The following is a 17,833-nucleotide window of genomic DNA, read 5'->3' as shown; positions in this document are numbered from 1 at the left end:
CTATACCTTACCAAGAAGGAGACTATAAAAAATTCTAAGACATAAAGAAATGCAGAAGTCACCATGCATGTAGGTAAAACACAGATTTATGAGGCTAGTGTGATTTATGAGGCAGCTTTGTCCCTATGGCCAGACTTTGTATGACATTGGAATATACTCCTTTCCAGCATCTCAACAAAGAACACACTCTTTCAATGTTTTTTAAAAAAGGTAATCTTTATTGGTTTTCTTGTAAAAAATATAAATTGACTTAAGGTGTTTAAGAAAGGATTTTCAGGTGTTGAAAGAGGCGTCATTAGGTAGACTCTTCAATCTGCTAATAGCAACAACAAAAAAAGCCAAGTACAAATTGCATGCTCTCAATTTAGTAAATGACACACATATAAACAAGTGGTTCTGAATTTTTGCACATTTGACTTATAACACTTGAACTTGTGCATTATACAAAGATGCCCTTTAACTATATTTCATGTCCTGAATTCAGACTTTCTTAAGTCTGGAAAACCAATATTTTATACTATTTATACTGCCTGTCCCAAAACAGACTATACTTATACTGCCTGTCCCAAAACAAACTAGACTATTCCCTTATTTGATTTTGCCACATTCAACCATAGCATAGACTTGAATATGTAACTGAGTGCTGTCTATAAATATACACAAATAGAAAAAATTTATGAAAATCTTATTAGTGAGTCAGAGGGCTACATTACCCTCTGAGTTAAGAGACTGCAGACTATTTTTATATTCCTTTGTCTATTTTTGCATTTTCAAAACTATATATAATTAGCTTATAGGTTTTTTGTGGGGGTTTTTTCATTTTATTTATTTTAGAGACAGAGCACAAGAGTGAGAGGGGGAGAGGGGCAGAGGGAGAGAGAATCTTTTTTTTTATTTTTATTTAAATCCAAGTTAGTTAACATATAGTGTAATAATGGTTTCAGGAGTAGAATTTAGTGATTCATCACTTACATATAATGTCCAGTGCTCATCACAACAAGTGTGCTCCCAAGTGCCCATCACCCTTTAGCCCATCCCCCCACCCACCTCCCCTCCAGCAACTCTCCGTTTGTTCTCTGTATTTAAGAGTCTCTTATGGTTTGCCTCCCGCTCTGTTTTTATCTTATTTTCCTTTCCTTCCCCTATGTCCATCTGTTTTGTTTCTTAAATTCCTCATGAGTGAAATCATATGGTATCTTTCTCTGACTTATTTCACTTAGCATAATACCCTCCAGTTCCATCCATGTTGTTGCAAATGGCAAGATTTCATTCTTTTTGATCTCCGAGTAATATTCCATTGTGTATATATACTACATCTTCTTTATCCATTTGTCAGTCGATGGGCATTTGGGCTCTTTCCATAATTTGGCTATTGTTGATAGTGCTGCTATAAACATTGGGGAGGGGGCATATGCCTCTTTGAATCAGCATTTCTGTATCCGTTGGATAAATACCTAGTAGTGCAATTGCTGGCTCGTAGGGTAGCTCTATTTTTAATTTTGTGAGGAAACTCCATACTGTTTTCCAGAGTGGCTGCACCAGTTTGCATTCCCACCAACAGTGCAAAAGAGTTCCACTTTTCTGCGTCTTCACCAACATCTGTAGTTTCTCGAGTGGTTAATTTTAGCCATTCTGACAGGTGAGAGGTGGTATCTTGTTGTGGTTTTGATATGTATTTCCCAAGAGGAAGATAATCTTAAGTAGGTTCCATGCTCAGCACAGAGTCCGATGAAGGGCTCGATCCCACAACCCTGGGATCGTGACTTGAGCTGAAATCAGCAGTCGGACGCTCAACTGACTGAGCCACCCAGGCACCCCAATGAGCTTATAGTTTTATAATAAAGAGGAAACAGCCTTATAGGGTCTCACAACTATAGTAGGATTTCTCATTCTCTTTCCATGTCTCCTCAGTTCCTGCTCCAATGCCTTACACATAATATATGCTCAATAAATAAGTGCAAGAGAAGGAAGAAGGGAGAAAAGAGAAAAGGAAGGAAGAATGAAATGGAAAGGGAGAAATCTGTTAAGTGCCATCTGTTTGCCCCTCCAGGTTCACTCTCCACCTTGCTCTGAACCCTAAGACTGATCAACATGAACTGGCTAAGTGGGTTCCTTGTTTCCTGGTTTCTGGTTGGCTTTGGCCAAGGGGATGCACCATCAGATCGGGTGTGGAGTAAATATTTATTCCCCGGAATCACTCCCTGTGGGTCACTGTAGCCTGCTGTCCCCCTCAACCAGCCAGACCCAAGACCCTTCCTACACAGCTCTTCTGACTGGAGAAAGCACTGACCCCCTCTCTCCCTTCAGATCTTGGGGTGACAATGTGCCTCACACTCACATCCAGTGTGCTGCCCTCTCTTTTACACTGTTTATACCTCTTGTCCAGCCCTTTATAAATAGTCCCATTATTAAACTCTCCTAAAGGTGTCCGATTTGAATGAACCACATATGTATTGTCATGACCCAAACTGACATAGAATCTGTTGGTGACAAAGAGCCCAACAAGTTCTCTCCTCCAATAACTAATCTTGAAGAAATGTTCAGAAAAACATTTTTAAAACATCACTAATATTGCTCATTTCAAAAGTTTAAACAACAAAAAGATTATTTTCATTGAGAAGCTCCACTTTAACATCAAAGATTTTGTAGTCATGATAGTTATGCTTTTTCTCTTGAAAAGACAAATAGAAAAATCTACATGCATAGTCCCTTCTTTCTTCATCCTTTCAATAACCTTTAGAGATTTAGCACCCTCTAAATACTCAATATTAATTGCTTAAAACAGGCACAAATGAAGGATACCTATTATAGTATGAGAATGTTCTCAGAGATTAGTTATTCCTTTTTAAAGATCATTTCTTAACTATGCATCAATATGATTTTTTTCCCTTGGTGTCCTTGAAGGCAAAAAAGAAAAAAAAAAAAAAAAAACCCAGGAAAGACAAGCAGGGTTATTTTAGTACTTAAAAATTAGTATTAATTTTTTAAAAATCAAAATCCAAAAACCAGAGGTCTTAATCCAATTTACAAATCTTATTATTTTATTTCTACATCTAGTGAATTTTAACATGAATCTTTAAAGTGACCTTTTAATAATATTTGATGTCATTTACAATTAAACTTTGTTTAAATATTCTAAATTTAATACATTCCTTTTACTTATCCTTCTAATTAGCAGAACTTACCTGTATGTTTAGGATAATAATGAATCCAATGAATTAAAATTGTAAATTTTGTAAATCTTAAGTTCTGTTAAACATTGCAATGCTTTTTACAAGCTTTGTAAACCTATCTCAATCTTTTCAACTTAAAAAGTCACAACTCTAAAATTAAAAACTCAAGTATACATTTTAAGTTGGAATCTTGAGGACAATGTATAAGATCCTCTAATAAGCCAAATTATCTTAACTATTACAAACATTTTAAGTATAAAACATAGTCAAATCATACCCAAGTTAATGCAAAATAATTTATATCATTGGTTGTTAGTTCATTATTTCTATATGTAAGGGTCAAATGAGAGTTATATTATCCAAGCAAATTGGAACTATTATCACAAGTAAGTTGATTTAAACATCCCCCAAACAAACAAGGTTATTTGCTTAGTGGCTGATATTGACCACAAACTTTTGACCAAGACACCTCTGGAGCAGCCAACATTTAGAGCAATTTTTGTTGCAACAATCAGGCAGCCTGAGCCTTATTTTATGGGGTGGTCTCAACAGCCCCATTCCTCGGATTCAGGTTATATATCACCTAATACTCAGGGATGGATTTAGTTCATTTATTTACTCCTCGATTCTACTCTTAATTGTTTCATATTTTTCCTGTTGGAAAAAATCATTCTTACAAATGTTTTAATGATACCGTTTAGGTTGTGTATATCTTTTCTTTTTCTGTGTCATGCTAATAATAGTGGTCTCTTACCATGACTACCACTCTTCTTTAGGTTACCACATGATAGCAATGGTCTGGGTTAAGGATATGTTTCATAGGTCTCTAGAGTAAGCACTTTAATGTTTCCCAGCCTTCTTGGGCCCTGCTCTTGCATGGTATGCCTTAGCCTGTGCAGGACTAGTCTTAGATGACTTGGGTTGAGTGGCCCTGGGCTGAGAAGGCTTACACTGGGAGGACTGGGATGGGCATGGTTTGGGCTGAGTGGGTTTGGGTGGACAAGGTTTAGCGTGGGAGGGGTGGCACTCAGTGGGTTTTGTTTGAGTGGGTTTGGGTTGAGAGGGCACAGGTTGAGAGTGTTTGACCTGGGATGGCTTGGGCTGACTGGGTTTGAACTGAGAGCTGGGTAAACATTTGCTACTGGACCTTTGGAAGGCTGGATTTAAAGGCCCATCCTGTGTCTTCAGTTTGGCTCCTTGATGAGAGGCAGGCCTTAAAGGTTTTTTTGTGGCTCCTGCTGGTTGAAAGGCCTGAGGGTAAAAACCTTCAATATGGGATGTTGTTTTCATAGGTTTCCCAGGTGCCCTTGGTGGCTGTGTTCTATGGGTGTAACCTTGCTTAGGCTGTGGCTTCCCAGCTGCTTCTGCTGGCTGCAGACCCAGGGAGTGGGAGTGACCTACCTGGGAGACCACTACCCCAGACCTTTCAAGAGCTCCTGTTGTCTGTGGTCTCCTGGACCAGGCGCGTACATGCTGAGACACAGGTCTTGGTAGTCCTCCAATTGTTTTAGTCATAGGATGTCCCAAAGCAGTTCTTGAAAACTTCGTGAATCTTTCAGGTGAATAAAATCTCTGGGGCTGGAGGTACCGAAACCCAAAACTTTTACCTCGACCATAGGCCCTTGTTTTCTGAAAGGGCCAGGGACGGAACCACTTAGACCTCTGCTCTGACCAAAAGTGGGAGCCCGTAACCCAGGGGGCTTTCAAAGAAACGTGGCTAAAGTTCCCTCCAATTCTGGTTGGTAAAGGACAGTTTTCTAGACGAGGCATGAATCCTGGGAGGAGGTAGAAATTCTGGAGATTCTGGCTAGCCCCAGATTCTCCAGGCATCACAGCTGGGCTTTCACATGAGCTTTCTGACTGACTGGGTCTTTGTTGTCTCTCATCTTTAGCTGTTCCAGACAAATTTTCACTAGGGGGAGTTTGAATCCCCTGAACATTCTCAAAGTCTTGGTCTACCTGGATTCCCAACTCCCTGGCCAGGAAGCCCATGTCCTCCACAGACACACATCTGAGCGAAGAGGACATCACTTCCTGGAGAGCAGCTTGAAGACCCTCAATATTCTTCCCTGTCTCCCCAGGTGCCTCCCCCTTCCAAAACAGTAGCTGTGATGGCTTCAACTTCAGAGTCGTCTGGAAAAGCTGTGTCTCTTCACTCTCCTGGGCCTGGGGACTGAGGACAAAGTAGAATCTCTCGGTGGCAGCTTCTCCTAAAAACATTAGCAAGTCCCACTCCTTCTCACCTAGGTAGTCAGTGAAAAAAAACACAGCTGAGGAAACTTCCACCAAGAAACCAAACTGTGTCCAAAAACTTTCTAGATCTCCACGAAGGTTGGCCAGAGCAACAGGCTTTTGGAAAACACTAGGATTTTCCATTAGACCATCGCTATCAGGAAAATACCACATTATCTCTACCAGGCCGTCAGAGATCTGCCGGGGAAACACCGGGCCAGTAAAATCCTGATGGAGAAAGATTTTGTGTGATTTTAGTTGGTCAGAGACAAGCAGTGTGTTGAGGATTCTGGACTTGGAGAAGCTACAGTATCCTAGGCGCACAAAAGAGATGACAGGCATCTTCATGAGAGTCAGGCACTTTTCTGTATCCCCTGTAGGCCCTCCTGAAGATTGTGCTGACCACTTCTTCACAATGCCCTTCATGGCCCCCAGCATTAAGATGCTTTTGTTGTTTTCTGCATCTGGCAGGAGCAGGGGAAGAGCAAACCGGCACTGATACATGTTTGACATGACCTCGCGTTGCAACGAGCTGTCTGAACAGAGCATAGATGCACAAAGAACATCAAAGGGATTAATGGTTTGTATGTCTCTAATTTCCAAATTCTCTACTCCAGTCAGCAGTTCCTCTTTGTTACCCTCACCCAGAACCTTGTGTCTGAGGATTGTATCTCTGGCCGTGACATCCAGCGCTTGAACTTTCATCAGGAAATTCCAGGCTAAGTCTCCTGGAGCCTCAGGTGTCCACATACATCCTCGATCTAAGGAGAATTGTTTAACAACATCTGGCAGAAGCTTTCTGCTCCTATCCATGTTCAAACATGACAGGACATCTTTAAATACCTTTTTTCTTTCTGTAGGGAAAAAGATACTCAGTGAATGTCACATTCAGAATCTAAGCTACCTTCACTGACTTTTAAAATTAAGTGAGTAATTGACTTTTTCGTTGTAAGAACATGGAACGATACAAATATAGTGAAAGTTCCTTTTTGCCAGTCTGCCAATTCCATTTTCCTTCTAAGAGATGCCAATATGTTACGTATATTTGCTTCCCATCCTTTTTCTATGCAAGTATATAGGTAATGCATGAACACAGAGAAATATATCATTTGGTTCAGTGGATGCTATTTTATTTTTACATAAATCATATTATCCTAAATAAATGATTCTTCGACTTCGTTTCACTTAATGGTATTCTTTGCAAATTCTTCTAAGTCAGTTCATACACAGATTGACTTAATTCATTTTTAGCTAATCCATCGTACTTCATGATTTGGATGGACCATTACTTATTTAACCATTGTCTACTGATGGTCATTTAGGTTTTCCAATTTTTTGGCTAATGTTTGTATGCAATGATGAAAAACCTTGCTAATATTCCATGATATGCACACGTGTATGAGGAATTCTCTAGGATGATACTGATTTGTTTTTTTAATATTTTTTAATGTTTGTTTATTTTTCAGAGAGAGTGTGTACAGGGGAGGGGCAGAAAGAGGGAGACAGAGGATTCAAAGTAGGCTCCATGCTGTGAGCACAGAGCCAGATGCAGGGCTTGAACTCAAGAACGGTGAGATTATGACATGAGCCGAAATCAAGAGCCTGCTGCTTAACTGACTGAGCCACCCAGGCACCCCGATACTGGTTTCTTTTTCTTTCTTTCTTTCTTGCTTGCTTTCTTGCTTTCTCTTTCTCTCTTTCTGGTTTTTAATTTCTTTTTTTAATGTTTATTTATTTTTGAGAGAGAGACAGACAGAGGATGAGTGGGGAGGGCAGAGAGAGAGACAGAGAGACACAGAATCCGAACCAGGCTGCAGGCTCTGAGCTGTCATCACAGAGCCTGACACTGGCTCAAACTCACAAACCCCAAGATCATGACCTGAGCCAAAGCTCGACCCTTAACTGACTGAGCCACCCAGGTGCTCCTGATTTCTTTCTTAAATGTATCTCTTGTTACAGTTTGGAGAAATGAAAGATTTTATGTCCATTAAAGTTTCCTCAGAATTTATGTGCTGTACCTACTTTCTCTTAATCTCCCATTTCCTAAAATACCTCCTAACCACTTCTTGGGAATACAGAGATAGTGCTTAGAGAAAGAAGGTCAGAGAGCACTTTTTTTTTACTCCTGGTAGTACTTACTCCTGGCAAACGAGCATAAGCTTCTTGGATCCCCTATAAAATTAGCCTGGTAAGAAACAACAGAAGTGAGAGAAAGGTATGGATTTCAAGGATTAACAAAGATAACTAAGAAATCCTTGGACAGACTAAAAGTTGCTTCAAGTGGAATATGTGTTGGGCTAAGAAGGTAAGGGAGGAGTTGGGGCTAGTAAAAAGGGTTCCCAGGGGAGGCAGTGAGAGGCTAGGTTTCAGGAAAGCTTTTAGGTCCTGCTCTTGCCTATCACCTATTTTGCCTTTGGACAACAATCCTCTGTTTCTTCAGCACAAAAACTGGTACCCACACAGCCCAGGCCAAGTACTGACAAGGTAAGGACTTGTTAGTCTTTCCTGACTACTACAGAGCTCATCTGGATACCATACCCAGAAGCAACAGAGTAAACAAATATTATACAGAGCAACAATGATACAATCAACAAGCACAAAAATGGATAAAAAGAAAAAAAGTTAAGAAGCAATAATATCTAGAACCCAATATATGTTTGTAAACTTAAAATTTATGAAAATACCCCAGCTAAGGCAAAAAGAAATGATTTTAGCTGCCACCTACTGAAAGGAAATTCTTGAATTTGAGTCCAATGTATAAAGCCTTAGAACCCATGGAAGAGTAATAAAAACTTTAACATATATGTACTTGAAGTGTCAGAAAGAGAGGAGGGAACAAGTGGGACAGAAATATATATTTAGATAAATAATGGCTGAAGATTTTCCAAATTTGGTTAAAAAATTTTTTACAGATTCTGCAAATCCTAAGGGGGATAAAAACAAAGAAAATCATATCTAACTATATAAGAGTCAACTGCTAAAAAAAATTTTTTTTAAGTAAAAAAATAACACTTACAGGGAACAATGATAAAATAACTGTAGACTTAGCATCAGAAACAATGGAAGCCAAAAGACAGGAATGGCATCCATAAAGTGCTGAAGGCAGAAAACCTGTCAATCTATAATTCAATATCTAGCAAAAATATCCTTCTGGAATGAAGGCAAAATAAAGACATTTCTCAATAAGCAAAAAATAAGAGAATTTCCCACTAATGGACCTACACTAAAAGAAATTTTAAAATAATAATAATAAATAAAAATTCTTCAGGCTAAATGGAAACAACATCACATTAAATCTTAGATCTTCAGGAAGAAAGGGCACAGGAAACGGTAAATATATGGGTTCCTGCCACTGGATGAACTCAACTGTAAGTTGGAAGGGAAGGGAGCTGATTGCTATAGTCTATACACAAGCTGACCTTATACAGTGCAGAGCACACAAAGCAACACCATAAGCCTTCCTGAGACTTAGATTTGACACTGTGATTTTTTTTTGTCATGAAATTTAACATAACAAAAAACATAATGATGTTTCTCCTTTGAATCAGATACATTTGGATTTTTTTTTTTTGAGTTCCTAGCTGCATAGACAAACAAATATTACAGAGGAAAAAGACAGAGTTAGCCTCATGCCTCCAGCCAACTAGACTGGATTGGTTAGCTACTAGAATTACATTGCAAGTCAGAACTACATTATTACTGAAACTTTCCTTGACATGTTTTACTAAAGGTGCTAGATTAATTGCAAAAAATAGCCCCAATTCATGGTTTTCTGGATATATTTTGGATTTCTGCAATATTACTTTGTAAGAAGTGGTATCTGTTTTTCCCCAACTCTTGAATCTGTTTTCCCCAACTCTTGAGTATGTCACAACTGTCTTTGTGTGACATACTCTGGCCAACAGAATGTGGCAAAAGTGATGGTGTTATGGGTTGAATTGTGCTCCCCCCCCCCCAAAAAAAATTGTGTTGAAGTCCCCAGTACCTCAGAATGTGGTCTTATTTGTAAACAAAATCTTTAAAGAGGTCAAATTAAAATGAGGTCATTAGGGTGAGCTCCCATGAAGTATGGCTGGTGTCCTTACAAAAAGGGGAAATTTGAAAACAGAGACATGAACAGAGGGAAAGTGATTGAAGACACACAGAGAGAAGATGGGCATTTAAAGCCAGGAAATTAAAAAAAAATAAAAAAATAAAAAATAAATAAAAAATAAAAAAGCCAGGAAATAACTGAGGCTACCAGAAACTAGAGAGTACTGGAACAGCTCTTTCCCTAATGCCTGCAGAGAGCCCTTGACCCTGCTAACACCTTGGTTTCAGACCTCTGGCCTCCATAACTATGAGGCAATAAATCTCCCATTGTCCTAAGCTACCCTTGTGTAGTGCTTTCTTCAGCCCTAGGAAACTAATTCAGATGGCATGATAGTACTAAATCTACGCCTTCTCTTCTGTCTCTTTCTCTCTCTCCCTCTTGCCTTCTCTCATACTCCTGTGTCCTCTCCATAAGAATATGCCCCCATCTAGTCCGAGATAAGTCCAGACTAGACTGCCAGAAGACGACAGACTAGTCTATAGCCAGCTGACCACAGACACATGAGAAAACTCAGGAAAGACCAGAGGAACTGCCCAGCCAACTACAGACACATGAATAATAATACACACTTATTGTTTTAAGCAACTGAATTTTGATAAGCTCTATTATTACACTAAATAACTGACATAGAAAAGAAGATCATACAAAGTAAACAGTAACATGCAAGAAACACATCATAATATTAGAATGTTACCTATAGAATAAGGGGAATGGGGAATAAAGAAAAAAGGGAACAAAAAGACATGGGGCTTTTCACAGTATAATGATGATACTATGCAGTGAATAATTAAGTCAACCCTATATGATAAGTGAAATATGTAAATAAATTTTAAAAATTAAGAATGAGGCCTAGGGCGCCTGGGTGGCTCAGTCATTTAAGCATCTGACTTTTGATTTTGGCTCAGGTCTTGATCTCAGTTTGTGAGATAGAGCCCCGTGTCAGGTTCCATGCCAGCAATGCAGAGCCTGCTTGGGATTCTCTCTCTCCCCCTCTCTCTGCCCATCCCATGCTCATGCTCATGCTCTCTCTCTCTCTCAGCATAAATAAATAAACTTAAAAAAAAATGAGGCCTAAAAATGACTATGGATTGGGAAGGTATGAGGGTGGAACAAGAATTGTGTTGTAAATGGAATATTACTCAGCCATTAAAAAGAATGAACTCTTGGGGTATATGGGTGGCTCAGTAGGTTAAGTGTCCAACTTCAACTCAGGTCATGATCTCGTGGTTCATGAATTTAAGCCCCACGTGGTGCTCTGTGCTGACAGCTCAAAGCCTGGAGCCTGCTTTGGATTCTGTGTCTCCCTCCCTCTCTCTTTGCCCCTCCCCCACTCATGCTCTGTCTCTCTCTCTCTCTCTCTCTCAAAAAGAAATAAACACTAAAATATTTTAATTAAAAAAAAAGAATGAAATACTGTAATTTGCAGTGACACGGATGGAGCTAGAGTGTATTATGCTAAACGAAATAAGTCATTCAGAGAAAGACAAATACCATATAATTTCACTCATATGTGGAATTTAAGAAACAAAACAGATGAACATATGGGAGGGGAGAAAATAAAAAATAAAAAAGAGAGAGGGAAACAAACCACAAGAGACTCTTAACAATAGAGAACAAATTGAGTGTTGATGGAGGGAAGTGGGCAGGGGATGGGCTAGGTGGGCGATGGATATTATTAGTAGGGCACTTGTTGTGATGAGCACTGAGTGCTGAATGTAACTGATGAATCACTGAATTCTACTCCTGAAACCAATATTACATTGTATGTTAACTTACTACAATTCAAATAAAAATTTGAAAAGAAAAAAAAATTGTGTTGTAGGTTAAATTATGTATCCCTCAAATTCCTATGTTGAATTCCTAACCCCCAATGCCTCCGTGATTTTATTTGGAAATAGGGTCATTACAGATATAATTAGTAAAGATGAAGTATTAGGGTGAGCCCTGATCCAATATGACTAATGTCTTTATAAAAAGGGGAAATGCACCCCTAGAGAACCTAGAGACCTAGGGACCTAGAGAAATGCACCCAGGGAGACAACTATGAATGCAGACGAGAGGGATATTTTTACAAGCCAAAGAATGCCAAAGATGTCCAACAAACTGCCAGAAACTAGGAACAGATTCTTCTTTACAGCCTTCAGAAGTAACCAACCTTGATTTCAGACTTCTGGCCTCCAAACTGAGACGCCACATTTCTGTTGTTTATTGTTTAAGCTACCTCCTTTGTGGCACTTTGTTACAGCAGCAGTAGCAAACTAATACAAGGTGTGATGAGGAGGACATTACTCCTCTCCTACCTAGAACTGGATGATGGATCCCCACGATTTGGACTGAGTGTGAGACAATAGCTATGTTTCTTTCCCTTCTCTGCTCAGAAGTTGGTGATATTTATTTTCATAGACAATATCTCTCCAAATGAAGCATTTCTAACATTTTGAATTTTCATTCAGAAATATTCCAATTCAAGATACCAATATAATTTCCCTTATCAAGATGATAATTTATGACTGGATCAAGCCAAGTACCAATATTTTGGGATCTTATCCAATTATTATAAGCTCCTCTCTGATTTTCACTTCAGTAGTTAGGCCCATAATCTCCATATCCCTCTGACTGGTCACAAAGGCACTGAAATGACTTAAGAGGCTTAATTTGAGGCTTAATTTGAGCAAAGTTAGTGGTTAGCAACTTATATGTACCATGGAGGTGACTGCAGAAACCTGTAAGCTGACAGTCAGTATTTATTTTTGCTTATATTGTCCATCATTTTGTAGGGCCTAGGTCTTCCTCTCTGTCAACCCCACCCATAAGGAAATTCCAAATTAGAGAGGCATAAGGAATTTCTGAGTAGCTGCTTTTCTGGTGCCTTTCCTTACCCCTTCTCCCCATTGTGTCGTGGAAACCTAAAAATAAGTTGTGGCCCAACTACCACATAGTATGGCCATACCTTCCATCCTTTTCTCCTCCTCCGCTGCGAATGACATGCCAGTTTCGGAATCCTCATAACTCTGTTCTTCATCAGAGAACTGTGTGGTCTCTGAATATGCAGCGCCCTCTTCGCCATCATAAACACCGTGCTCTGAGTCATTATAATCCTCTTCTTCCACAGAGGTTTCTCCATCTTCAGAGTGTCCAACAGATTCAAAATATTCCTCTTTTCCTAAGTACAAAGAATCATCTGGCTCCTCGTATCTCTGTCCATCCTGTAAATACTCAATGGTTGCTGGAATTTCATATTTAACGTTCTCAACTAAATGTGGCAATATGCCTTTTGGTGTGTTGTATTCCTCCTCATTTTCCCTTGAGGACCAAGCAGCTTCCTTATAAGTAGTTTTCGTGTCCCTGAAGCACTCAGAAATTCCCATATCCAGGTGTTCTTTCTTTTTGAAGGACACTGTGATTTCAGGATTCTCGGGCTGTTTCTCTCCAGAGGAAAAAACATCTTCTGAATTCTTGCTTATCCCGATAGCTTGAAGAGGTTCTATATTCTCATGTTTTAAAAATTCTGAAAAGCACAAGAAAGTTGGGGGGGGGGGGGTATTTTGTTTTTTCAAATTAACAAAAAGACCTCGAAGCATCATCTCTTTTCTTTATTTCAAAACTGGAGGATAAGAATACCTAGCATCTCCCAGACAAACAACAAGTCAATTGTCATTCTTTCTCTCACTGGAAAAAAATCAGATCACATTCCTACCTTGCTCAAAAGTTTGGCTCTTCATAGCAAACTCAAAGAGTACATGAGTGAAACAGAAAATTTGAATCCTATGAATAGTGCTGACTTGTGGATTTACTGTGACCTAAAACCAAGTCAGATTTCCTAGGGCCGTTGCTGATGAAATCTGATCCTAATAATTTCTAATTGGGAAGCAAATAGCTCTAATTTGGAATAGTAAGTTCTAGAAATAATAATATCTATTTCTCTAAGCACATGGGTCTTGTCCTACATTACAGACTGTTAACATGAACCTTTTTGGCTGAACCTCTACCTCTCTAATACCTCTTGAAATAATCTTCAATATTTTTTAGATTTTTAGAAAAAGGAGCTACATCTGTCTCTGGTAGTAATGTACAGAGTCACTAAAAAATCCATTCTGGAAGAATTACTCCCTCATTTTCCACTAATTATCTTTAAACATTGAAGAATTAGCATTTGAATTGTTTCAGAAGAGTAGGCTTCTGCAGGTATTCTTATCACAGAAAAAAAATGAAGTTACTGATCCACCATATAGGTGTGCTACAAAATCATGTTTCTGATATTTCCAAGATGGCTATACTAAGTGAAAGATGCAGCATTTGGTCTTGGGGATGTAAAATATCCATGAATTTACTTATTGAATAATAAGCAGTTTATACTAGCACTAAAAAACCGCAAATTTTGGATACAGTTTGAACAAAAATTTATCAATCCCCTAAACCAATAAAATACATTGTTCCCTGCTTTTAGAATCCTAGACACTTTTCCCCTTTTTCATATGCTAGTGAAAATTATCTCCAGGAGAAAGACAAATGAAAACAAAAGGCAATAATGTTCTTTTTTCAGGGAATCTGCCTTGTCACTCTTGCCCCCCAAAAAAGTACAGAAATCCAACTTACCGTTTTGTAAGCCACCAACAGTAGCTGACTCTGGAAAAGTACTAAGTAAACACTTGAGAAAATGCTGACAGCTCACCTCTCCCCTTTTCTGTACCAAAATTAACAGCTTTCGACTTTTCTTCAGGGGATCTGTAACATTCTCCAGAGTCTCATACTCTTCCTCAGAAATCAGCCCCCGAGAGGTTAACGAATCTAAGACAGAATCAGGATCATGTTGGAGGATTTCAAGTAACTTTTTTCGTTCTTTTTCTATGATCTCTGAAGGAACACTCCTGGCAGCCATTGTTCCTGTGTCCTCTAGACCAGGAAATGGATTTTGAAACCGTTCCAATAGTAAATAAATACAGGTTTAAAAAAATGGCAAAGAGTAATTCTATTCAGCAAAGATTAAACAGGTCAAAGATATCTAGCATTGGAGAGGGCAAGTACAAACAAGTGGGGGGTGGGGGGTGGAGCCAGCCCTAAACCCAGCCAGGCCTGCCTCCCTATAGATTATTTATCTGCTCTTTTGCTCACTTGACTCAGTCTCATTTTGACTCAGCCCCAGTGTCAATTCCTCTGAGAAGTCTCTCCTGAAATTTAGTTTGGACTAGGTATTCCCTGCCCGGAGCTCTATTCGTGATAAGAATGAATTGATTAATTCTTTCTGGAGAGAAATCCTGCAATATGCTGCAATAAATAAATAAATGCTGATAGATAAAAATACAAATTAAGGGGTGCCTGGGTGGCTCAGTCGGTTAAGTGTCTGACTTTTGATCTCAGCCGAGATCATGATCTCAGTTCCTGAGCCTCATGTCATCAGGTTCTGTGCTGGGCATGGAGCCTGCTTGGGATTCTCTCTCTCCCTCTCTCTGCTCCTCCCCTGCTTACACACACACACACACTCTCTCAAAATATATAAACACTTTAAAAGTAAAAAATAATACAAATTTATACCTTTCAACTCAGCAATTTCACTTCTAGAAAATTTCTTAAGGAAATAATCAGACAAATGCCCAAAGATACATGTGTAAGAATCTTCATGACAGCATTATTTATAATAGCAGAAAAATTTTAAATAACCAAGATTTAAACAAAGTGGGAATTTGTGGAATAAATGTTGATACATCAACAGTGAAACAGAAAAGAACAGCTTACAAGGACGAAAGCAGGGCATCTGTCAGGCTTAGCAGAGCATGCAACTCTTGATCCCAGGGTCATGATCCTGATCCCCACAGTGGGGACAGAGTTTACTTAACAAAAAATAAATACATAAATAAGTAAAAAGGATGAAGTGAGTTATACATATTGACAGCTAGTAATACCCATGATATATCATTATGAAAGATAGCAAGTTAAGATCCCATTTTTGTTTAAAAAATTAAAATGTGCATAGCATACATATATTATATGCATATGTAGATATAGATTTAAAAGAACACAGTCAGGAGAGAGATAGCCCAATGGTAACACTGGTTAACTCTGAGGATATGACAGGGGGATTCATACTTTCTACTTTAAACACTCCTGTTTATTTTAATATTTCATAGTTTTTGTTTTTATTAGCAGACTTCATTTTGATTTTTCTAAAAAAACTACCTGGGTGGTTTTTATTTATAGGTATGTAGTTCACAAGAACCTGAAAACAAAACAATTTAAATAACTATCAACAGGACACTGGATAAATAAACTCTAGTGTTGCATTAACAGTATACACCATTCAAAAAGAATGACCTTCAGTGACCCAGAAGATAACCATATATTAAGGGAAAACTTTAAGTCCCAAAAGATTATATGCAGCAAGACACTCTTTTTAAAAGTTGAATGTGTACCTGGGTAGCTCAGTCAGTTGAGCGTCGACAGCTCTTGATTTCGGTTCAGGTCATGATCTCACGGTTCATGACTTTGAGCCCCATGTTGGGCTCTGTGCTGACAGTACAGAGCCTGCTTGGGCTTGGGATTCTGTGTCTCCCTTTCTCTCTGCCCCTCCCCTGGTCACAATCTCTCTCTCTCAAAAATAAACATTTTCTTTTAAAAAATAGAAAGAAAAGTCAGCAGTAATTTCATTTACTATAGGTGGGGGGGGGGAAAGGAGGGCTAGTGCCAAGTTCTGGTGGTCAAGAGCCTTGGATTGTACCAGAATCATGGATGCAGTGTTTACGTAGTCTCCATCATTCTCTGCTGAAAGGCAACATGTCATAGAGCAAATACCTAGGTAGCAGCATATATCATGTTTCAGAAGTTCATTTACTCCTGACCTAAACATGGCATTTGGACAGGAACCTGGAGGTTCTGAATTGGCTTTGCAGAGCTAAGGGTTAACCTGACTAGGACCGAAATAGCGTGGAATCAAGCACACCAAAAACAACTACTTTACATCAAAGAGCAAAAATATTTCACTTTCCCTGTCTACAACTGGGAGAGTAAAAAAAGAATCTCACACAGTGCCAGTCATACTGTTTTGGTTCCTCAGTGGTTGCCACCTGCCCTACCTTTTCTAATCTCACTTATTCAGACACCTGTGCTAGGCAGAATGCCACCCCCTCCACCCCCGTGTCTATGTCCTTATTAACACAACCTATAAATATGTTAGGTTACATGGCAAAGGACAATTAAGGTTGCAGATGTAATTAAGGTTGCTAATCAGCTGATCTTGAGCTAAGGAAGTTATCTGGTGGGGCCAATGTAATCACAAGGGGCTGTTAAAAGATAAACTGAGGCATATTTAAATTTTGAAGAGTTTGAGAAAAAGTGAATTCTAATAGGGCAGTGTCAAATCAGAAGTGGTTAGCAGTCTCAGACTTCAAAAGCCTGGGAAAACAGAAAGTGCAGAAGCAAAGAAAGGCAAGGACTTGACTGGGTGTAACTTTAAGCCTAGTTAGTTTTAATTGGTTGTCCTTAGTGGTTTTGTGTTTGTTTTTTGTTTGGTTCGTTGTTTTTTTAAGTCCTCTCTACGCCCCACTCAAGACCCTGAGACCAAGAGTCGCGTGCTCTGACTGCCAGGCACCCTCTCCTTAATGTTTTGCTTTCCCAACGTGGAGGCATTTACGGGCTTAGATTTGTTTGCTTACGTAGGTCTCCACGGCATTAGAGCCACCTCAGTGGCTGTCACTTGTGAGATATTAGCAAAGGTAATGGAATAACTGCTAGCAGAACAAAATGAACTCTAGAAATCAGACATTTAATTTGAACAGGTTAACAGTCGCTGTAGAAGTACTAGACTCTTTTCTAGGGGCTGGGAATAAAAATGTTCACAGGGCAGTCTCTCCTCGAGATAGTGGCAGATCGGGGATGAGGGGTCAGCAGCCAAAGGATAAAGAGGAGGCCAACATTTAAGTGCCCAGACTAAACTGCAATTCCAGGAACTTTCTGCATTAGGTGCTGTTTCTTACTACGGTTCTAATAAGTTCCTACAAACTTAAGAGGCTTAAAACGAAACAAATTAGTGGTGCCTGAATGGCTTTGTCTGTTGAGCAACAAAATACTGATTTCGGTTAAGGTCATGATCCCAGAGTAGTGGGACCACGCTCCAGGTTGGGCCCCGAGCTGAGCCTGCTGGGGATTCTCTCTCTCCCTGCCTCTGCCCCTCTCCCCCACCCTCACGTGCTCTCTTAAAAAATGTTTTTTAAATAATAAAAGTGCTTAAGTACAGACTGCCAGGCCCTACCTAAAGGGGCCAAATCAGATTTCCTCACATCAGGGTGCAGGAAACTACATCTACAAGTTCCCTTGACACAATATAATTTTAGATCAAAATACT

The 17,833-nt window shown here is 39.2% G+C and overlaps 1 protein-coding gene across 1 annotated transcript; it reads right to left on the bottom strand.

Annotated features, from left to right (window-relative positions):
- Nucleotides 1-195: 195 nt before the first annotated feature.
- On the bottom strand, nt 196-15,220 carry CARD6 (caspase recruitment domain family member 6). Its single transcript, XM_025924924.2, has 3 exons — nt 14,095-15,220; nt 12,449-13,006; nt 196-6,259 (listed from the first exon to the last, which is right to left on the bottom strand). Exons 1-3 carry the CDS (start codon nt 14,375-14,377, stop codon nt 4,014-4,016), a joined length of 3,087 nt encoding a protein of 1,028 aa, XP_025780709.1. The 5' UTR covers nt 14,378-15,220; the 3' UTR covers nt 196-4,013.
- Nucleotides 15,221-17,833: the final 2,613 nt, after the last annotated feature.

Source organism: Puma concolor, chromosome A1, assembly GCF_028749965.1.
Source record: "Puma concolor isolate L17-30 chromosome A1, mPumCon1.1.hap2, whole genome shotgun sequence".
In the NCBI taxonomy this organism is placed as follows: Eukaryota; Metazoa; Chordata; class Mammalia; order Carnivora; family Felidae; genus Puma; species Puma concolor.
The sequence above is the reverse complement of the archived record's forward strand: the minus strand, read 5'-3'. Positions and strand labels throughout refer to the sequence as shown.